Raw genomic sequence first — 24,323 nt, 5'->3', positions numbered from 1 at the left:
TCACTTGTTGACAATGTATCTTCTCTACTGCCCTAATCATTATCTAAAAATAAAAAATTTAATTTCAAACTAGCTAGTATGATATTCAAGAATCTTTGCTTCTCTTTTACTTTTAGATCAACTCCTCAAGTAAACAACTTCAACTATTTTCTTTTATATAGACATGCATATAAAACAGGAACTTAAGCATCCAAGAAAGAAAAAGAAATACTTGGAGATACTCCTAGTACTAATCTTAGAGTTTTGTCGAGGTATTTGGATACCATCATCGAAGAACCTGTCAACCTCACTAATAAGGATAAAGTCCTAATTCCTTTTGCTATCGAAGATCAGATACACTACTTTCTTGGTCCTTTATAACCTCCCGCTCGATCGATAAAGTCCTGCCCTTTTCCCATCTTTGCCAGATTAGGATCTTTTTATCAAAGATAACATATATATGTCCCCATTTGATGATGACACCCATTAGTTTCTAGATAATCCCAAGATGTCTTTCAAAAAATGCAAGTTTCCTCAAATGATTTAACCGGATTGAATCATACAAAAAAGATTTCTAGTCTCTTAAGGGAATATATGACCTCCTTCCATTGTCCCAATATCACCTTACTACCCATCATTGATTGGTGAGACACTCTATTTCTAGAATCAAACCACTAACAATTTGCATCTTCCCTATGGAATGGTTTGTCTGACATTATTTAATGTAGCTGCTATTCTGGATTCTCTCTGATTAGGACCAATATTACCTTTGGGTTGAAGCCACAGAAGGAATATGAAATTAATTGGAAGAAACCATCTCGTGGGGAGCTCGTTAAAAACAATATGGAACAAGATGATGAACCTGTCACTAATGAAGAACATGTAGCTTTCCTATGTTTTTGGTTAAACAGTGTAGTTTTTGTTCATGCAGTGTGACTATGCAAAAACTTTACCAACCTTTGGCTACGCTTATTTATGAAAACGCATCAAGCTATTGCCTGGCCAAACTTCTCTTAGGAGACTTATATAATGAATTAGGCCAAATGGTCAAGAGGCCACGTAATCGAGCTCCACTCAGGAGGTCCTCTTTGAGTTTTTTCAACTATGATTAAATATTGTCTTTGAAAAGTTCATGATTGTCGAAGGAGTACCCCTTGCCACAAAACAGAGGATTGAGGGCAATAGGTTGTCGATACTTAAACCAAATTCTCTGGTACTACTATAAGAGATTTGTTTTGGAAAGTTTTCACTAAATTTCACAATTCCAAATATTTTCAAAATGAGGATATCCATTTTATTCCTTTTATTGAGCATAAATGTGGCCCGACTTGGTTTCAGCTTCGAGGATCTCTAGATTTACAAATGATAGAATTCAGCGACATGTCAATAACACTTGGGTTAATTATGTGGATATTCAAGTACTTGTTACTGACTTTCCAGTATATAAGAAAGATGAATATCGAGTAATTCTCCATGAACCTCACTTGGTTTCTCGAAAAATAGGATTTTCTCAGGCTTTAACAGCTCTCTTTGGGTAAAAAAATCTAGTTAACTTGGCAGACAGATTTACCATTCCATGAGCTGACTATGATCCTGTCGACTTTGTCTCAAGCTATTATATGACCAAATCTTTCCTCATTTGGTGGCAAAAATATTACTCACGATATGATCAAAATCTAGAACAAATTTTGCGAGGAATAATGAAAGTCTCCTCTGAGATGATTGAGAAGCCTGCTATCAAAGCAACTTCAAAGTGCAAAGCAGATACTTCTAAACCTTCCAAGAAAAGAATTAAAGTGTCAAAAGCATCATCCACAACTTCAATTTAGCTGAGGTAAGTAAGAAAGCTTTGAAGATCTAAATTTAGCTGAGGCTTGGAATGCCAAGTAAACCTTTGTAATTTGGTCCTCTTTTATATTCTAGTTATTTTTAGTACTTTCATTTTCATTAAATGTTTTGTTCTAATGTTTTAAAACACTTTAAATACTTGCCATTAATCGACTTCATCTCTTTTCCTGTATCAGCATCTTTGACTATTTGGTAAAGACCTTCCCAACTTGATGACCATTTACCAAACGTCTTCGATTTCTTTTCAAAAGGTAAAACAACCTTTATTACCAATTCACCAATTTGGAAAACCTTATTCTTCACGCGTCTATTATAACTATTAGATATACTTTCTTTCTATCAAATAATATTATGTAATGCAATTAAACGCTCATTGTCTAATTCATTTAATTCATCAAACATTGCGTAAATTCTCTTCGACAGGTAAATCCTCTTGTTTCATCATCCTTATAGTATTTAAGTTAATTTCTAATGGTAATACAACATCGTGACCATAAACTAACTCGCAAGAGAATGTATTACCCCCGCGGCAAATTTTGATAAACTCACAATACTTGACTTAAAGTTTCATGCCAATTACGATATTTGCAACCAACATGCTTTTTTAAAAATTTATTATGATTTTATTTGCTGCCTCTACTTGACCATTTACTTGTGCATAATAAGGTGTCATCATAACCAATTTTATATCCCTAGAAGCTGCAAAATTAGTTATCTGTTGACCAACAAACATAATTCCTTGATCAATACTTATCGTTTGAGAAATACCAAATCGATAAATTATATTTTCGCCAATAAAGTTGATAACAACACTTTGTGTCACATCGACTAAAGCAATGGCCTCCACCCATTTGGTAAAATAACCAATTGGTACCAAAATGTATCTTTGACTTTTTGACGATGATGGATGGATCAAATCAATTAAGTCAAAAGCCCATCATTAAAATGGCCATGGCTTGATAGTCGAATACAAGTCTAACGTTGGCACATGCTGTATTATCCTACGTTTTTGAAATTCCAAACAAGTTTTGACATATTCAATGCAATCTTTCACCATAATTGGTCAAAACACTTGATCACGTAAAGGACTCATTTCATTCTCTCTCTCCAAATTGATGTGCTCTATATATCCCCTCATGAACCTCACCATGGGCAATCATAGCCTCGAATTTACTTTGGCATCTCATAATATTCCCATCAATACTCTTATGTAAATCATCTCCCAACATCACAAAATTCATCGACTGCAACTTTAACCTTTGATCAATTTGTGTATCAGGGTTCTTTAAATATGAAGTAATTGGTTTTCTCCAATCATTATCATCCCAATCATCTATAATCATCACTTTTCTTTTCCCAATTAGCAGTAGGATTTGTTGTATCTTTGCCAATTTTTTTACGGTATAAGGAGAAATTTATATTTTGAAATAATTTGGTCTAACTCATTTGTCTCTTCATTTAAAATCCTTAGTATATGAATTAAAGACACATGTTGAAATGATACCAATACTTCCATGCTGTCATAAATACTTTTGCAATACTTCACTAGCACATTTAAATTCCTTTGACAATTGCTTCGGTACCAATTGGGAGTCTTCCAATATTTTGACATCTTGTATTTCCTTGTTAATTAGTATTTCTAAATCTAATATGAAATTCATATTCAGCCACATTATTAGAACAAGTGTACTTTAATAAGAATAAAAATCTCGATGGGATATCATTTGGTGATATAATCAAAACACTCACACCATCACCATCCTTATTGATAAAATTGTGAAAGAATAGGAAAAGAAGAGAGGAAGAATATTATACTTTATATTTTTTGATTGATTGAATTTGAATTGAATTGTATATAGTAAACCATGAGGGTAAAACTAAATATATATAGAGCATTGTCCTATGAAAGATAAAAGCAAATAAAAATAAGATAAAAACAACTAAAGATAAGATAAAGAAAAGATAAGATAAGATAATAAAGACTAAAATTGTAATTGAATTTATGTATTCTGTTGGGCTGAATTTGTAAACTACGAGACTTCTTTATTGTTGTCATGAGATAAGATGGAAGAGTAGTTTAATACTTATATTTTGACCCATCAAAATATAACTTTCATAACTTAACCTAAATATATTTGCCTCATGGTTATTTAGGTTATCTACTTGATTGACCAAAAAATCTACCATCACTTGCCTTTTAACATCTTTGGCAAGGACATATTGCAAATGCAAACCATATTCAGTCAAAGCAAGTATTTATTTACCAATTCGACCACGCATAATTTGATAAGACAGTATATATTTCACAAGGTCTGTTTTTGAAATGACTTTAACAATGTTGGCAACTATATAGCACATAAATTTAGTGCAAGCAAAATAAAACGACATACAATTTTTCGACAGGTGAATATCAAAATTCGATATCAAATAAAACCCTACTTAAATAATATATCGATTGTTCATTATCTGCTTCATCATCTTGTGGTAGCATGTACCTGATTGTAGTTGTTGAAGCTGCAATATATAATTTCAGATGTTCTAATGGTTGAAACGTTGCCATAACAAAAGCATCTATTTGTAAGATAATTTTTAATTGAATCAAATGCTTAGGTATTGTGATTTATCTTTTAACTTTACTAAAAGTTCGAAGATTCGAGTCTGAACAAATAAATTTTAACAATAAAAGAAATTGTATAAATAAAACAAATGAAACTGAAACGAATAAAAATTGTATAAATATAAAGTACAGAATTATAAAGAACAATAAAATAAAATAGAAAAAAATTTGATTTCACGTAAAGTTAATAACTGAGAGCCATTAGATAATTTGATTTATTTGATTAAATTTTTATTTAAAGACTCTCAACTATCAACTTCACCTAAAGTCGACTACACCTAATTTTCACCTTTTTTAAAATAAATTTTTCCTTAATTTATAAACCAACAGGATCAATTGTTTGATAACACGTTGTCATTCGAACAGTTATCAAAATATAACTATTCGCGCCTAATCTTTTCTCATATTGCATGCCTTTCGATTAAGTACTCTTGGACATTTCGACGCACATACCCGGCTCATCCTTAAACGCTCCTTGCTAAGTATGGAGTGCTGCACACCTTGTAAATTCGTAAATCTGAACTCTTCATTTATTATATTTTATTTGAATGGTCTGGATTTAAAAAGGTAACCTGTTAATCAGGTTAATCATTTTTGATAAGTTTTAGATTTTTTTTTGTAACTTTGTGTGTAATTCGAACCAATGTGGTTCGAACTACTAACCCAAGTAATTCGAACTCCTCTAGTTCGAACTATAGCCAATTGTGCAACGTATGTAATTCGAACCAGGCTGGTTCGAATTAGGAGTGATTCGGCTATATAAGGAGTTCGAATCACCCTCATTCGAACTATTATTCCTTCCCCCTACCCCACCAAATCTCAGAGAAAACGACCCAGATTCTCTCCGAGGAAGACCTGAACGGAATACTCTGCTGATGGGGGACGATCCGGCACGGTTATATCGCTTGGACGGAGTCGCTCATATAGCCGGGGTCATCAACGACGAGGTTAGTACGGAAATATTTTTGATTATAGCGGTATTTGTGACTTAGTAGTTTTGCATGTGGGTTAGATGGTGGTATATGTTAGTGGTTTATGTAGGTATCCGCCCTGAACATCGACTTTCTGATGTCCAAGGACGGTAGAGGTGGCGATCGGTGGTTCCCGTGTTATTTGGAGAAGTGGCATCTCTACTGGGACTCTCGTCAGGAGAGTGTGCTGAGGTTCGACGTTGTTGCCGACCCCGGACCATCGCATGAGTTCCTTGATTGGTGGAGTCAGCATGGGAAGAGGTTCTTGTCTCCGGACACGCAGCTGGGGGATCCTAGAGCAGTTCCGGTTCCAGTTGAGGCGTCACAGCGAGGTCCGGGGCGAGTTCCTGACATGGATCGTCCTGAGGACGTGCTGGACAGGCGTAGGGTTGAGAGGAGGATGGGTGTGGGGACACGGCGGAGCCAGCGTGAGTTTAGGTGGCCTGATCATGGTATGGACGATGATCACGACGCCGGTCCAGTTAGAGGCGGACGACGAGCCCAGGGAGGTTGGGCGAGGGGGCATGCTGACCGTGGGGACGACGACGATCATCAGCATGGGCCCGTTGGCGGGGGTGGTTCAGGGGCTGTTGCAGCTGCGGGTACTAGTACACACGATGGCGGTCATGGGGGTGAGTGGTATGGTACAGGGATGGGTGACGGGGCTGACACGGGTGACGCTGGACTTGGATCGGGCCCTCTTGGACATTACTTCGTTGGTGTGCCAGCCGATGACCAGCCTGAGCAGGGGGGTACACCTTGGGTTATCCCGGGATCACAATGGTCAGACTTTATTGGGTTCGAGACGCTTGTTGGGGACTTCGGGAGTCCACGCTTCCTAGAGGATATCAGCGCCATCATGCAGGGGGACGTCACTCCCCGCAGTGGTGGTCAGAGCTCAGGCACACAGGCCCCGTTAGATGTTGATCTGAATGAGCCTCCATCGTCATCCGGTGGTCAGCAGTTCTGTCTCGGAGGTACCCCTCCATCCGCCTTCACCGCTGCATCACAGTCTGTCGCAGGGGTGGCTGCGGCACCCCTGCATGTTGCGCCACCTGCACAGCCTGCCCCGCAGGAGGATGGGGATGACATCGAGGATGAGGAGCCGTTTATCCGCCGAGGTCAGAGGGCACGGGTAGCCCGTCGCTGTGGTACTGGATCGCATCTGTTTAGATGATGCACGTTTCATGTATTTTTTTCCTATGGTTCAATCGTGTATGATAACGATATGTACTTTCCTTGTTATGTTGTAGTCTATTTACCTATGTTATTTGTTATTTGTGTTGTGGGACATTGACTATTTATAATCATCGAATCATGAAACAGTTTAGTGTTTACCTTTGCATATTAAAATTTGTATCGACGGAACTTGTAGCAGTATTCATAATGAAAGACAATATATTCATTACTACTCACAACAATCAAAGTACAATGTATAAAGATCAAACAGTTACATACGTGCTAAGACATTGCATCTAACAGGAAAACTAAAATGTAAATAATACTAACACTAACTACATTCCCACTAATGGCGTCCTGCCTGAGACGATCCTCCAACCTGTGGGCAACAACGTCGTGTGTGTCCGGGTTGGCGACATAGGCCGCACCTCTTTGGCCGATTCGGATCTGCCTCGTCCATATTCATCCGTATCCTTGTGGATCTAGGACGACCCTCTCTCGCACGCCTCCTGTCAGGGTCCGGAATCACCGTGGGCCCGTCGTAAGGTGGCCAGAAGCCCTCCGAGATCGGAGGTGTGAATCCCATCCGATACACACTGAACACCGAGCTAATCTGATAGACGCTGTGAACGTAAGAGGTCCAGGTGAGCCGTGAGTAGGCACAGCATGCAAGTGCGTGCTGACACGGGAAATGAAGCGCCTGGAAGTACCCGCAGTCACATGTCCGCGATGCAAGCGATACTCTGTAGGTACCCAAGGAGAAAGAACCAGTCGGAGTGGTCTCTGCTACGGTCGCAGAATGCACGGTACGCAGATGGCGGTAACCAACCTCCGTCAGGGGCCTCAAGCGCAGCCTTGATACCGTTGTGCCTGTCCGATATAATCAGCAGACCGGGCTGCGGGGTCACGTGCTCTCGAAGGTGCGAGAGAAAGAATGTCCAGGACTCTGCATTCTCACCCTCCACCAGGGCGAATGCGACTGGTAGAATGTTGGAGTTCCCGTCCTGTGCAATCGCGATGAGCAACGTTCCCCCATACTTCCCATACAGATGTGTGCCGTCAATGCTGACTAGCGGCTTGTAATGACGGAATGCCTCGATGCACGGAGGGAAAGTCCAGAAAAGTCTGTGGAAATACGCTTGAGACTCGTCCACCTGTCCTCCAACTCGAACCGGGCTCGTTCTGAGGACCGCAACACTTCCAGGCATCGTCAGCTGGACACCCAACACCCACCTAGGGATGTCGTTGTATGACTCATCCTAGTCACCGTAGATGAGGGCAATAGCCTTCTGCTTTGCCATCCATACCCTCCTGTAAGTCGGCCTAAAACCAAAGTGCGCTGCCGTGGCGTTTAGGAGCACCTTTATACTCACGGATGCGTCAGCCCTAACCATTGGCATAATGAACGCCGAAATCACATGATAATCCAAACTCCTGTGGTCGCTAGAGATGGATGTGGCCAGGCAAGTGTGAGGTCCGTTGTACCGTTTGACCTCCCAAAGACCCTTGCGCTTCCGGAGACTCAGTCGAATCAACCATGTGCACCCATTCCCAAACTCGGAACACTTGCCCACATGCCTGCGGTGATCGGACTCCAGCACCTTGTACTGTACCCCTCGCCGGATGCTGTAACTCTTCACACTTAGCAGGGCCTCGTCTTTATCCTGGAATTGCTGACCAACCTGGAACTCTGTCAGACCAGCAGTCCCTTTCGCATCTCTAGCTCCGAATCCAATAGCGTGCCCTAAAACCCCCTCATGCCTCATGGCGTCCAAGTCCGATGAGGAAAAATGTGGTGGATACTGCTGTGTGCTAGAACTAGAACCACCGCCCGCCAATGCAGGACCAGTCGCTCCAACCTCGTCACCGCTGTCATCCTCAATCGTATCCGGCTCGACGTCGTCCTCATCTGCATCACCCAAGACTCCGTCTTCGACGCCAACCGGTGGAACGCCCTCTAAAGCGTTCGGCATAATATCAAAGGATCCTGCATCGTCGCCTACGCCGTCATTCAGATCAACAGCAAAAGACGGGGAGGCGACAAGTTGGACCGTTGGCTCGTACACTGGGACGGAGGAAGAAGCCACGGCAGCCCTGGAACTGGAGCCAGCTGCCGTGGCTACATTGGTGGTATTCCGGTTGGAACCCCCTGAGCTGGATACCACATCAATCAGCTTTGCGAGCAACTCTGCTGTCCTCACCTCCGGAAACTGCCTCCGACAAAGAAACATGACTTGCAGGTCCTCATCACTACCAATCGTGAGACAATCATACTTCACCGTATCGTGCAGGATCGTGACTGGAATGCGATAGAAAAACTTCTTAACCCGCTTCGCACCTTCCAGGCCAAGTTTCATCAGCACAGATCTAACAAGGTCATCATAGCTTGTCGTTGGATTCACGACAATACAGAGAGGATCCTTATCTGTGAACTTCACTCCGGAACGAGTTTTCCTCTTAATGGATCCTCTGTGGTGAACCAGAACAACAAAACTCTCCTCACTAGCCATCTTACTGGTCTAATGAGACCAACTCACGCTTAGCACGGTTATATAGAGGTCTATCTCCCACTAATTCGAACCGGCCCGGTTCAAATTATGGTTTGTGTAATTCGAACCAGCACGGTTCGAATTACTCATGCCGGATCTCTCTCTATAATTCGAACCTCCCTGGTTCGAACTATGTGCAGCCAAGGTTCGAACCAACCTGGTTCGATTTATGAAGAAAATTTTGGTGGGAGTTCGAACCACATTGGTTCGAATTCCATTCAAAGCTACTCTCCTCCTAATTCGAACCACCCTGGTTTGAATTACTAAGGTTTGTAGTTCGAACCAACCTGGTTCGAATTACATAAAAATAGCTTCTGGCTTATTGCTGAAACGATTTTCAGTTTGGCGTATTTACGTTACACATTTCCAACGTTGGCTTATTAGGGTTTTTTGCCCTATATATATATATATAACACAATGATAAAAAATTTTGTGTTATATATATATAATTTTATTTTGTAAGAAACAAAATTAAAACATTAAATATGAACAGAATGATAAAAGATTTTGTATTATACTAATTTAATTAAAAAAATATATATACAACGTAAAAAGCAAACAAACATATAATAATTTTATTTTGTGCGAAACAAAAATTCATATAAGTTTTTATTAACAATTTTTTTATTGAAATATGTCATTTTACTATATTTATAATATATTATTTGGGATAATTATATTATTTTAGTTAATATATATTATTTAAAAAATAATTTAAAATTTATTATTTTGTATTAAGAATATTATTAAAAATATATTATTAGTTTTTCTTAAAATAAATACTTTTTTTTCTTTGGTTCAAATACTATGACAATAAATTTTTTTTACGTAACTGCGTCTACTCAATAAATATTATATTCATTTACTTCTATATTGTATGTAAAATAAATAATTAATGTTTAAAAAAATTAATAAAAAAAAGTATTTTTTTTTACCAACTCTTAGGTAAATATAGAGACTATGTCATTTGAACTATAACTCGTTGACAAAGAAAGAAATACTCTTAATTATATATTAAATAAAATAATTATTTATTAGGCTCATTCTTATACAAATAAAAATTTTTCTTAGTTTTATATATGTAATATTTTATACCAATTAGCTTCAAAATTTAATTATTTTTTGAATAAATTAATAAAAATAATACAAATAATTGTTTAAATATAATTGTATTTTAATTTTTCATTCTAGTTGAGGATAATTTGAAATAAAAGATAATGGACTTGTTGTAACTGTCATGTATTTTGTGCTTTGATTGCGTTGTCATCTGAGAATTATGGCGCCTTCATGGAGACCGGTTCTTCTACAGAATTAGTTTTACGTTTGGAGTTAGCCAACCAGCAGCGGCGACAGACAGCGTCTTCCTTTTCTATGGCAGCAATTTTTCGGGCTTTGAAGGTCCATTTATGGTAGATGTGGAATGGGGTGGATTTAAGAGCGTCAAAATATGTGGCTAGACAGAACAATAGTGGAAGCACCTGCTAGCAAACAAAACCGTGAAGATGCTTGAAGACATCACATCAACAATAACAGAATAACGGAGGAAATTGATCAAATTTTTCTGAGTACTCTTCTGGTGTAAAGATAGTCCTGTGTTAAACGAGCGACTTAGTTTTTTTTGTTAGTGCCGGTTTGTTTGTTCAGCCCATGACAAAAAAAAAATAATAATAAATAAATTTAATTTACCTAATTACTTTTGATAGCAGGTTAACTTTTAAAGAGTGCTGCACTCCCTACTTTGCCTAGAGTGCACTAGCTTTCGCCCACATACCCTGACAACCACCTCTCGAGCACGTCCAAGTTATTCTTATTTCTGAATTTTTTCTCAACATCAACCACCATATCGAACTGGTAACACATAGTAAAAGAATAATTTAGTTTATACATGTAGAACTGATTATAGGTATGAATTTTGCACAAATATGAATCCATCTATATAATTCAGGAATTAATATTTTTCTAAGTAAAAATGTGGGTTTTTCCCCCATCTGACGGAGGATTTACCAAGTTCTCTCAGTTAGTCAGTTTATTTATCTTTTTTGTCTAAAGCTTTACAGTATAACTCAAAAAGCCCAAATCCAATTAATTTCAGTCCGGTTTGAAAGCATAGCCCAATGGGAAGATTCACGTGTGGTTGGAGCATAATTATTTTGTCCTTATTGGGGTCCAAGAGCAAAAGCGACAAAACGGGAAGACCAGTTACTGTGCATGGATTTAATGTTTGTGTAAGTTTGATTCTCCCGTTTAGCGAGGTAAGTGGTGCCAAGTGAGAGAATAAATAAACATTTACAGCCAATCAGCGATGTCAGATGCGTCTAAAAGTAGAGACGACCATCTTAGACGTTAGTGAATAAAACCACCATAATATTCCCCTCTCTCCCCCAAACCTTTTCACTCACATTCTGTTTTACGCATCAAACCGAAAGCAAACTCACAATCACAATCACAAAATTCAAATTACAATAAGAAGCAGCAGCATGTCATCGTGGCTAGCTCGGTCCCTAACAAACTCCCTCCGAATCGATGACAACGACGTCGTAGCGGACCCTCCAGCTGTTTCTCCCACAAGCCAACCACATGAACATCATGATAATGCGCATGGATCGGAACCAGAAGACGACGAAGACGAAGAGGATCAAGGCCAAGGCCGTGGAGTCAAAGAGGATCTTGATGAAATCAAACAAACCCTAACTCGTCAATTCTGGGGAATGGCTAGTTTCCTCGCTCCTCCTCCACCTTCCAATTCCAACCCTTCATCTCCCCCTTCTCACGACCTCTACCAAGACTCTATTCCCGATCATTCTCGGCCCGATTATTCCGACGTCGACCAACCTGATCCTGAACCCATCGGATCCGATTTCGGAGGGAACCACCAACCTGAATTGGAGGAATACGCTCCTGAACGCGCCGTTGGGATCACCGACGAGGTTTTGTCCTTCGCCTTCAATATCGCTATGCATCCCGAGACCTGGCTCGATTTTCCTATTGATGAGGAAGACGATCCTCAAGGTAACCTCCTTTTTGAAATTAAATAAAAAAAAAAAACGAAGAAATGCATTAGATCGCTGGTTCATCATTTCGTTTTTCAATTTTGTTCTTGCTTATAGTCATTTTTGTTGTGAATCTTAATCTTAGGTGATAAGTGTTTCAATTCAATTCATTTTAATTAAATTCAATTCTGCTGGTCATCATACAAGCTTCAGTGTTTTATAATGGTGAATTTTGGGATTTCTGATTGCATCTCTTGGCTCATTGTACCTGTAGATTTTGACATGTCCGATGCACAACAAGAGCATGCGGTGGCAATTGAGAGACTTATTCCTAGATTGAATGCACTCAGAATTGAACTGTGTCCTTGCCATATGAGTGAAAGTTACTTCTGGAAAGTCTATTTTGTGCTTTTGCATTCAAGGCTTAATAAAGAAGATGCTTCCATTTTGTCTACACCGCAGGTCAGTAACTGGGACTTTTGCTTTGGTGTCTCTCTTCCGAGGACCATAGATTGCAGTCTCCTGTCTTGAAAGATATCGATGATTTTTATAATTCCTTACCACAATTACTTATATAACTATGGTTAAGAGGGAAAATGGTGAAGTGATGAAGATTCTCTTTGATAGATAGTTAGATACTTATCTAGGTTAATGTGTTATTTTATTTTTATTAATTTTTTAAAGTAGATTATACACTCCTCTTACATTCTCTCTATACAAAATCCTCTTCATCATAGAATTGTCCCTTTATTTTTTCATAAGAGTTGGCTCAAACTTTGATGGAAGTGGTTTTTTAACTTCATCTTTGCATAATCAGTGTAAACAATAAAACTGGAAGACTGATATGGAGGTGTGAATGTTACCTTACTGTTGTGTTGAGGTCGAATTTTTTTAGTTTATGTTACTTAGTACTCAGGCTTGTACTTTGGAATTCATTCTAGAGTTTCAATATTGTTCTCTATGATTCTGTTTATAGAATTTCAAAATTCTGTAACTTTAGGCTGTTTGTCTTTTTGGCTTCTAGGAGGAAGCTGGACTGTAACTTTTATGAGATGAGTTCACTTGAGTTTCTTTAAGATTTTGATTTTGTCAATGGTTATTTAAGTGAATGTTAAATTTTGATGTTAATTAGAAGATTTATTTGGGCTTTTAGTTGAAGTTCTTATTCAGCAGTCCGTCTTTTTCTTTCTTTTCTGTCTTTGGATTTCAATAAGCACATGTCAGTTTCTTGTGTGCTCAACTTTTACCAATATTGTGATGCATCCATGTATGCCTTTCATGTGCTCAACTTTCATTTGATCCATGTAGCTGAACCAACCTAGTGGGACAAGGCTTTGGTTCTCTGTAATAGTCAGTTGAGGTGGGTTTTGATATTTTCAGGTGATGGAAGCCAGGGCAATGTGGATGCAGGAGCTGCACAAACAAACAAAGCCTGAATTTGAGTTTTCCAGAATAAGAACTATGTACTCAAAAGGCCCTGTTCGGCATGATGATTTTGCCTGCAGCTTAGTAGATGATGCCTATTCTGATGACCTTTCTCATCAAACATATGGATATGAAACAACATCTTTATCCATGCTAGCAGATAAAGAGATAGAGAAGCACACGATTGCAGTTGAAAGTTCTGAAACACATTTCATTGACAAGTCTGTAATTCAGGAAAATACAATCATTAAAAATGAGAACAAGGATCTAAAATGTGGCCATTCCACTCAAATTATTACTCAGGACTATGTTAATGATGATGATGATATTGATTGGCCAGAGGAAGATTCTGATTTAGGAGAACCAATTATTTCCATCGTGAATGAAGAAGACATATCTTTTAGTGATCTTGAAGATGACGATTATGGCATTAAGCCTATTACTTGTAATACAGGTTCAAAGGTGGCATAAAGCTTCAAGCCAGAGAACATGATTGTGGTCATTCAGGGCTACTTGATCCTCACTTAGAAGTAAGAGCATGAAGGACAGGTGGCTGATGTTCAGAAAAACTTGACTACCTGTGTCTTTCTTGAGCTTCTTTTGTACATAGTTGAATGGTCAACAAGGTTTGGAAGTGTCAAGATATGTTACTTGATATTATTTGAGGTTTTGAATCGAACTTGTAACATCTATTACTATGCATTTGTTTGCCGCAAGGCTAAATGTGGTGTTCGGGATACAACTCAAATGAAAATGGAAAGACTGGAACCAAGTGCGTGCTCGGTTGATGTTTGATCTCTGTTTTATAGAGGTCCAAACTGAGAATGGGGATGAATATACGCACCAATTCGAGGGAGAGCTGTTTCAGAAGGTATACATCATATAGGCACAAGAAGTGTACATGACTCGTCTTGTTTGTTGTTAAATATAGTTTAGTTGATTTCTTTTATATACTTTTTAATTATTTTATGGCGGTTTTAGTGGTGATTGACTGATTGGGGTGTTCAGTCTTGTTATTTTTTGTTTGTGTTGGCCTCCCCGTCATTGCCTTGCTGTCAACTGTGTTGGAAAGGAAACCAATAATGTGATTACTTAAGTGATCAAATGATATGATATTTGTCTTCTGACATGGCGCCTCATGATTTTCTTCTAGCCGCAACGGTTTCAATTTAGAATTTTAATAATAAAAGTAGATTTATCACTTGTCATTTTAAATCTTGAAAGAAATACTCTATAATGACCGACATTTTTAATTCATGAAGGTTTGTTTTACATTTAAACGGATTTGCAAATTATTTTATTTGGTTATTGTTATTGAGTATTAGTGCAGTTGGTTGCTAGATATCTGTGGCAAGTTGGCAGTTGGCACTGTTAGTTAAAGATGGTGAATAATCTACTGCCATCTGACATAGTTAGTTAGAGATTCGTTCAGTGGTTAGTTACTTATTAGTTCACTAAGTTAATTAGCTAGCTATGTATATCATCAATTGTAAATACAGCTTTTTGAGATCTCTCATTCTATTGAATCAGAAATAGTAAGACTTCTGTTTTGCCTCAATCTCCTCCTTCAATCTAACTAACAATTATCTCTGTAATAGACGATGGACGTTTTTTCCATTCTGTTATTTGTTAGTTCATTATATTACATCCTTTTTCTTGGATAGTTGAAAACTGGAAAATAATAGAACTTAAGAAACTTGATTTCAAAAATGGCAGAATAATTACATTTGTGTTCTTTCAGTAATCGTTTAACCTACTATGTAACGAGAAAAGAAACTTTTGATGAATAAATTTGTGATATAAATATGATAGAAGAAATAAAGTTGACGTGTCTCTAGTTTCGGCTAAAAGATTTAGATATGGAAGTGGTATGAGTGATATACCTTAACATGGTAATTTTTGGTATTTTTTACATAAATCGGATCGTCCGATTTGTGTTAAAAAAATTAAAAAAAATTTGGGGCACACAAATCGGACCGTCTGATTTCTATACCTTAATTTTTTAATTTTTTTAACACAAATCGTACAGTCCGATTTGTGTACTTCTCACAAATCTGAACAGCCCGCTTTCTGTACCTATACAAATCGGACGATCCGATTTCTATTTCTCTAATTAAACAGTTCCACATTTGAGAATAAAACTCCAACTGTCCACATTTCAAAAAAACACCATCACCATTTCAATATCAAAAATAAAAGTGTCTAATTTCTGCTTTACCTTGTGCCATTATTGTTTGTAGAAAGGAATTTTTAGAGTTATAATACCAATACCTTAAAATGAAAATAATAGGGAAAAAGGCTAAGCATATCTTCATCGGCCGAGTTTTTTTATTATGGCAGGGAGATGGGTGATTTTCTTGGTTATTTTTTTATAGGTGAGTTTAACAGTTTTATAGAAAAAAAAATTATCCGTCAGAACACCCAAAATGTCAACGCCTTTTTGTGGCTAATTTTTTTTTTATATGAAAAAAAATTGTGTGTAATTTATTATCATAGATAATTGATGTGTTTTTCTTAGATATCGATTAATTTTTTTTAATGTTAAGTAACAAATTAGACCCTCAAATTTGGGGAAGTAGAGAAATCTAAAGGTCAGATTTTATAGGATTACAAATCTGAGGGTCAGATTTATATATTCAAAAAAATTTAAAATAAAAAAACTCAAATCTGACCCTCAGATTTGTATTTTTTTTAAAAAAAATTAAAACCACAAATTTGACCCTCAAATTTGTGGTTATCAACAAAAAAAAAAAAAAAATTAAAACACCAGTAGTATCCATATAAATAAAAAATACACCAACTTTTCACCTTATTTAAAAACACCATCTTTTACTCCCATATTAAAAATACAAAGCGCCTTTTTGTGTGTGTTAAATATTTTTAATTATGTAATATAAAAACGGCAGCACTGTTCGCTTTGTATTTTTAATATGGGGGTTGATGGTGGCGTTTTTTTAATAAAGTGGAAAATTGGTGCGTTTTTTATTTGTATGGATATCACAAATCCGAGGGTCAGATTTGTGGTGTTTAATTTTTTTTTGTTGATACCATAATATAATTTTTTTTCACAAAACTGACCCACCGATTTGCTTATCCATTAAAAAAAATCTTTAGCCCACACAAATCTGAGGCTCGGATTTCTCTATTATCCCAAATCGGACCCTAAGTTTTGTTTCTAAAACAAAACTGAGCCTCTGATTTGTGAATTTCAATTTAAAAAAAACTAATCTCCATATCCATAAAAAATACATCATTTTTCCATAATTAAGCATAACACATTTTAAACTTCCATAACTAAAAAAATAAGCCCAGTACTGTTTTGTAATAAAACAATTATATTAACATTTTATAATTAGAAAACGACAATGCCGTTTTGTGATTCGTGTTTGTTTTTAAAACTAAAAAATAGAAAACGACAGCGATGTTTTGCTTATTATACGAATTTAAAAGTTAAAGTTGGTCAAAACGACAGTGACGCTTATAAAAAAATGAAAATATCGATGACGTTTTGTATTGGCATAAATAAAAATAAATATAAAACCAACTATAAAAAGAACTTTGGTTGTAACAACCTAGTTTTCGAATATACGAGACTTTTTCTAAAGATAAGAAAATTTTCGGAAGTTCAATAAAAGAAGTATTTTTGCTGCATTATCAAACACCTCAATCTATATCATCATTATGTCATCACTAAGCCAGCACTTCTACTGAGTTAAGCTTGATGACACAGTCGCGAAGAACCTAGCTTTTGAGCTGCATCGGTTGAGAGTTTTATATTCTAGTTTTCGTAGTTAGTCTCAGTTTGACAAGGCAAACTCAATTCGCGAGAAAAGAGAAATAATAATATAATATTATTATTATATTAATATTAGAGCTGCTTAAGTAATATAATATTATTTGATCTGCTTTAGTTAAAAATAAGAGATAAGTTAAACCGGACTCACAGTCTATTGGTGCAGGTTAACATTAGCACTCCCGGATAATTTTAACAATGCTAATGTCTCATCATATATATTCTATTCTCATTATTATCATGTTACTAATATCATTTATACTAGTAAAACTCATGCTTATCCTTTAGTATTGTAATCTAATGTATCTAATTTTAGTAAATTATCTCCAGAATTATATTTTATAATTAAATCTTGATGAGTCATCACCTTATAATACATGATGCCTAAGTCTTTGGTTGTTTTTTTGTTCTGATTCTATTTTTATCAATTCTGGTTTAGTCTTCTTATTGATTTTAATTCGTAATGAACACTTGGTTGACTTATTCTTGATTCTATGGTTGAGTTGTTGATTCTGATTTAGTTTTTTAAATTTTGAAATTTTTGTTCTATTTTGATTTAGGAAAATTCTGATTTAGGGTTGATTCTGAACTTTTTTTTTTATTTCTGGAAGTAGATAATGGTAGACAAGTGCGTTTTTGGGAGGACAGTTGGTTGCCGACTGGTATGTTAAAGAACACTTTTCCAAGACTTTTCTCGGTTTCAAATCAGAACGGATCTGTTGTAGGGGATTGTGATTTTTGGGATGGGTTAGAATGGATATGGAACTTTCAGTGGAGACGGGAACTATTCCAATGGGAGTTGAAACTAGTTAACCAACTTCATGAAATTCTACGATCAGTCAAGTTAACAACTGAGAGAAAGGACCAACTGGTGTGGAAATTTGATAAATCTGGCGTTTATACTACTAACTCTACAGGCGGAAACACTTCCGGAAGAAATTACGACCTATAGTTTCACTAGTTCCATTTGGAGAGGTTTAGTACCTCTACGTATTGAGTTATTCACCTGGTTTGTGCTAGTTGGTAGAGTCAATACTAAGGAAAGATTACGAAGGCTAGGCGTTATTGATCAGTTGGATAGCATGTGTGTTTTATGCAGAAAGGATGTTGAGGACTTCTACCACTTGTTTCTTCGTTGTCAGTTTACTTGGCAGGTGTGGTGTGCATGGTTGTTTGACTATGGCAGATTGTGGGTTGTTCCAGGGACAATTAAGCAGCATTTTGAAAGATGGACGGGAGTGACTGTAAGGAAGGAGGAACGTAATAGGTGGCTAATTGGATTTTTTGCTATTGTTTGGCATATATGGATGGAAAGGAACGACAGAATCTTCAGGAGTCAAGAAGTAGGAATTGCGGAAATTATTAATAGGTCGCTTACGAGTTGTAAGGATTAGAGTAGAGTTGATCCAAATGGTTGTTGATGGCAATGCCGGAGATGACTATGGATTATTTATTATTATTATTTAGTTCTTAGCTCTTTTGTTGCTCCACCTTGTTGTGTTGAGTTCCTTTACTTCAAAAAAAAAAGGGAAGGTGAAAGAGGAAGAATTTGTGAAATTGGTGCACCACATGAACATTTTTGAAATTAGTGTGGTTGTATTTTTTACTTAGTTTGGTTCTATTTCTTGATTTAGTTTGGAATTGGTGCACCATTTTTGCAAAATTTTTGGAATTAATTTGGTTATATTTCTTGATTTTCTTGATTCAGTGCAGGTTGATTATTGTTCTATCTGTTTCTGCTGTTTTTGTAACAAAATTGTTAATGATTTTAATTTGTTGTGCTTCTGCTAATTTGTTAGTGATTTATAAGTTGATCATTGTTCCATCTGCATCTCCTGATTTTGCGAAATTGTTAATTATTTTAGTACCCTAAATATGATTTGATGATTAGAATAGGAAAGGTTTTCAAAACAATTTAAAAAATGAACAAACTGAACCGAATCAAACCGAATTTAATTAGTTTGGTTAAATTCGGTTTGATTCGGATAGGCTTAATAAAAAAAAAATCGAACTAAATCGAATCACACTATTAATATAACATTGAATCGGATAATTTTTCATTAAAAAATCGAACCAAACCGCACCACGAACACTCCTAATAACAAATATATTTAGGGCAAAGTACTAAATTGGTCCCCTACATTTGGGCGTATTTCTATTTTGGTCCTTAAGGTTTAAGGTGTCCTATTTGAATCCAAAAAAGTTTCATTTAACTTCAATTTAGTCCCACCGGAGGTCAAAGATAAATAATTAGCGAAATTTCCTATATGACAGCAGTATAAGAATAAGGTCGATAATCTAAAGAATAAGTACAAGTTCCAAAGGCATAAAATCAACGTGGATAAATCAATACATTTATTTATTATTTTTCTTATAATTAAAATGAAATATTTTCTATAAAACTAAAAAAATGTTAAATACATATATTGATGCATCCACGGTTGATTTTATGCCGCTAGAACTTGTACTTATTCTCCAAATTATTGACCTTGTTCTTATACTGTATGATATTTCGTTAATTATTTATCTTTGACCTTACGGTAGGACTAAATTGAAGCTAAATAAAATTTTTTTGGATTCAAATAAAACATTTTACACCTGAAAGACCTAAATAGAATTACGCCCAAACATTAAAAACTAATTTAATACTTTACTCATATATTTATAACCATTTAAGACTAAAAAGTCATGTTCTCTGTGTTATTATGTTGTGCTCTGCTTTGTATGATTGTTTCCTTGTGGTGCGGGGATTGACCAGACTTGCATAGTTGATAACTTGACACTTAGCAAAACAAAGCAAAGAAGCCCTTATTTGGCGGGTACTCTGGCCTTTGGTCTTGACCGAAACTTGCTGGTTTTTTCTTCAACATTGCCATTCACTCTCCTTAATTCACTGCCTCCAAAATCCACTTCACACAAAGTTCGTTAAAACCATCACCATCTTGGAAAATTCGTACCTTGGAAAATAGAGAGGAACGAACAACTACCTTCTTTTCCTCTCTCTTAATTTCCCAATTACAACAAAAGACGTATTCAATCTATTTCCCTCCAACAACAAATTCACCTAACTGCATTTATTTCCCCCCAATTCGTCTCTCTTCGTCTTCAAATTCAATCCTCTGCATTCATTTCCCCTCCCCGTTTCAATTAACCATCCAACCATATTGCCAAATTCTGAAACCCTAGATTTTCAATTTCGCGCTCCTAGGGTTCCTGATTGGTAAACTCTAGGGTTTGTTGATCTTACCTATGGAAGGTCAACTTATCAAGAAGGGTTTGGATTTCTCTCGAAGGAACAAGAAGTGGCTTCTCCTCGTTGCTCTCTTCGGAGCTTCTGGCTATGGCGCATACAAGGCTTACCACTCTCCCTCCGTGGCTCGCAAGAGAGAGCGCCTTATGAAGCTCGTGAAAGCCTTCGTTTCCCTTTCCGAATTGGTTGCGGAATCCTCAGAAACCATTGCCACCGTGTCCAAGGACCTCAACCGATTCCTGAATTCTGATTCCGACGAGATCCCCAACAGCTTGAAGCAGTTATCCAAAATTGTCACATCCAAGGAATGCTCCGCCTCGGTCAATAAGGTTTCCGAGGCCGTAACGATTGGACTTTTGCTAGGTCTTAAAACCCAACAGAGCAACGATAAGAGTCCCGAATTCATCACAAACCCTAATAGCGCCACCGATAGGGTGTTGGAGAAGCTTTTCTCGAAGGCTGGAACCGGTTTTGCCTCGGTGGTAGTTGGAAGCTTTGCGAGGAATTTGGTTTTGGGTCTTCAGAGTGCTGAATTTGGTGTTGCGTCTTCGGATTCGCCTGCTTGGTTGAATGTGATTAGTGATGAGAGGTGTGGGAAGGTTATAGGGGACGTTGTACAAGTGTTTGTGAGCACCGCCGTTGCAGTTTTTCTCGACAAAACAATGGATGTTAATAACTTCGATGAGATGTTTGCTGGAATGACCAATCCAAAACACCAGGAACAAGTTAAGGGGATTCTGGTTTCTGTGTGCAATGGTGCCGTGGAAACTTTGGTTAGAACATCTCACCAAGTCTTGACGAATTCGAGAACTCAAAAATCAAATTTGAGTGCGAGCTCGAGTTCAGGTTCAAATGTGAATTCTCTTGTTCTTAGTGGTTCAATTGTAACTGGAAATGGGTGCGTTGAGCCAATTGGAGAAGTTGTTCAGCATTTCAAAGTTGGAGGCTTGGTTGGTGGTGGTGTTCAGGATGCAGGATTGCTTGGCCAGATCAAATCGACGATGGCGGTTCCGGCCAACCGGAGATTTGTTCTTGATGTGACGGGGAAGGTGACAATGGAAGCATTGAGATCATTTGTGGCGTTGTTCTTATGGAGAATATCAGATGCATTGAACAGAAGTCTCAAGAACGTCCATGATGAAGCTGTGCACAAAGGGTCTGAAGTTGTTAGATATGTTGGAGCTAAGTCATCAGTTATGTTTACATTGTTCCTTGCTTTTTACTTGCATATTTTGGGTGGCAGTACCCTTGTATTGCCTGCTTAGTCTGATGATTAAACCCTGCCCAGTTAGTTGTAATTGTAATGCAGTTTCATCTTTGAATATAATTCCAACAAATTCCACTAATTCTATCTCTATGTTAAAAACTGAGGTCATATTTTGGCAAGTAGAAAACTAAGGAAAAGAAACTTAACAGCTAAAGTTGAGATTGGATAGCAGTTATGTCTGTGTAACTGCCATCTAGCTGGTAAATACTAAGTAGTAATACCTTTTAACCGTGCTTAGTTACGGATTACAATTGGATTATCTGTTGAGGCCTTGAGGGTGTCGTCTCTTCATCTCTATCTCTCTATATTATTAATTGTCTGTAGTCTGCACTTATAAATTGGCCTGTTGTCTTCACTTCATGCCATGCCAGTGATTCCGGTACAGAGCCAACAAGGTTTCAGGTATACATACTATTGATCTTTTTAATCCTTTTGAATGTTTCTTGTTTAACATTTCTGCAGCAATTTGATACTTTTTTATTAACTATAGGGAATAGGAGTCTAATAAATTAGGTGTTCATATGCCATCTGCGGTGAGACTACTGGCATTTAGAAACAATACTTATGTAATAATCTCGTGAAAATAGTGGTCTTTTTTTTAAACCCTTTCTGGGTCAAGAAAAAGAAAAGGAGTGTTGATGATGGTTGTTGGGAGAAAAATGTCCCTATCCTAGGAGTGCAAGGTTAGTTAGCGTAATTGATTTTTGGACCTGCATGAATTTATTGATATTGTTAGTTTTGTGTTAATTGTGACTCGGTATTTATTGAATTTAGAGGTAAGGACATGACCCCAAAACAGGGAGGGGAAAAAAATTAGGTAGCGACTAGTAGTCAACGATGGTTACCAAAATTAAAAAAATCTACTCATGAATCACGTTATCCATTTATCCGGAAATTATTTTGAGAAAAATCCAAAACAGCTCTGACAATTACCTTAAAAGACAACGAGGCCCTTGACAAAAAAATCCTAATTCGACTCCTGACAATTACCTCGAAAGGACAACGAGGCTTCTGTGCCAAAAAAAAGTCAATGTTGTTTTTTTTGGCACAGGGGCTAATCAGTCCCAAAAATAAAAGATCAGGGACCGGATTGGGTGTTTTTTTTTTCTTGGGGATCTCGTTGTCCTTTCGAGATAATTGTTAGGGGCCGGATGGGGTATTCACTTAATTATTTTTGATATGGAAATAGAGATGGTGTTTTGGTTAAATATTGATATTTGAAGTGTATTACAGTATTGTGGAAGTCATTCAACACGGTCCCCACGTATTGGTCAAGATGTTGCCACATGTCCAACACACCTTCCACGTGTTGGTCAAGATGTTGCCACCTGTCCAACACGCCCTCTACGTGTTGCAACATGCCCCCAGGTGTTGACTTCCTATGCAAAATCCACCTACCTGTAATTACACCAAATAATCCCATTTTTAACAAAAACACCAATATTTTTTTCATACTAAAAAAAATCAGCCCCATTTATCCAATTTTATAAAAAAACAACTATTTTTATTCACAAATATTCAGAATATTGACAAATATACTTATAAATCTACTTTAAAAAAACAAAAAACAAAATTAACTTTATAACCCTAAAATAGATTTTGGTCAACAAAGTTATCTAAATCTTAAAAGATTATTCAAAATTTCTAAACTATTCTTCCTCATCTAACTTATCACATTTCTAATTCTCAACTCTTCACTACAATGTCCGACCTTTTGCCACCATTACCCAAATTGTTTATCATCCAACTTTCATCCCCATCTATCACCACCACCACCGTCGCCATCATTGCTACCGTCACCACCACCATCATACTCCAAAATCCTCTCTGATCCTCTCTTCTCAGATTATGAACGTTGGCATTGCGATGAGCCTCCACCAACAGTTGGTGAGTGCTTGCCTAATGGAGTGGAAGAGTAATAGCTTGGGGCAGGTATCTCAGCCAGAAAAATAGCAATATTTATTTCCCTGGAGGAAGAGATGTGGAAACGTACGTTATATACAAATTACAATAGGACAAGAGGAAAATACAAAATACAGGAAGCTCTATTTTCATTAATTTATTCACAATTGCTTACAATTACCTAGAAGGCAATTCAATAAACAGTGAGCTATAGAGAAATATAATTCACTAGCAGCGCTGCACCTGGATGTGGCCCAAATAATGCAGGAGAGTGTGATGGTGGCAGTAGTAAAGAGAAGGAGGCAACAGTAGTGAAGATGGTGGTGACGGTGGTTGGGAACGGGAGTTAGAAGAAGACAGATTTGGATGATAGTAAAAGGTTGAGGGTTGAGGTGGTGGTAGGGGTTTGAAAATTGGGGATGCAAAAGTTAAGAGGGATAATTTAAAAGTTTTGTATAATCTTTTAGAATTTGAATAATTTTATCAACCGAAGTTATTTTTTAGTGAGTATAAAAAGTCAATTTCTTTTATAAATTTATTAGCATTCTGAACA

The 24,323-nt window shown here is 37.0% G+C and overlaps 2 protein-coding genes across 2 annotated transcripts; both read left to right on the top strand.

Moving 5' to 3' along the window:
* LOC107606352 lies at positions 11,528–14,281 on the top strand. The gene is made up of 3 exons (XM_016308405.2): positions 11,528–12,152; positions 12,408–12,595; positions 13,514–14,281. Exons 1-3 carry the CDS (start codon positions 11,621–11,623, stop codon positions 14,027–14,029), a joined length of 1,236 nt encoding a protein of 411 aa, XP_016163891.1. The 5' UTR covers positions 11,528–11,620; the 3' UTR covers positions 14,030–14,281.
* Positions 20,052–21,950, top strand: LOC107606351 (protein PHLOEM PROTEIN 2-LIKE A10). The gene has a single exon (XM_016308404.2). It carries the CDS (start codon positions 20,601–20,603, stop codon positions 21,864–21,866), a length of 1,266 nt encoding a protein of 421 aa, XP_016163890.1. The 5' UTR covers positions 20,052–20,600; the 3' UTR covers positions 21,867–21,950.

Source organism: Arachis ipaensis, chromosome B07, assembly GCF_000816755.2.
Source record: "Arachis ipaensis cultivar K30076 chromosome B07, Araip1.1, whole genome shotgun sequence".
NCBI classification, from domain to species: domain Eukaryota; kingdom Viridiplantae; phylum Streptophyta; class Magnoliopsida; order Fabales; family Fabaceae; genus Arachis; species Arachis ipaensis.
Note: the sequence above shows the minus strand (reverse complement) of the source record. Positions and strands in the feature narration are given on the sequence as shown.

Coding starts and splice junctions, on each gene's coding strand:
- LOC107606351 (XM_016308404.2), top strand. CDS start 20,601: ATGGAAGGTCAACTTATCAAGAAGGGTTTGGATTTCTCTCGAAGGAAC.
- LOC107606352 (XM_016308405.2), top strand. CDS start 11,621: ATGTCATCGTGGCTAGCTCGGTCCCTAACAAACTCCCTCCGAATCGAT. Junction 12,153..12,407: donor TGAGGAAGACGATCCTCAAG/GTAACCTCCTTT, acceptor TTGTACCTGTAG/ATTTTGACATGTCCGATGCA. Junction 12,596..13,513: donor CCATTTTGTCTACACCGCAG/GTCAGTAACTGG, acceptor TGATATTTTCAG/GTGATGGAAGCCAGGGCAAT.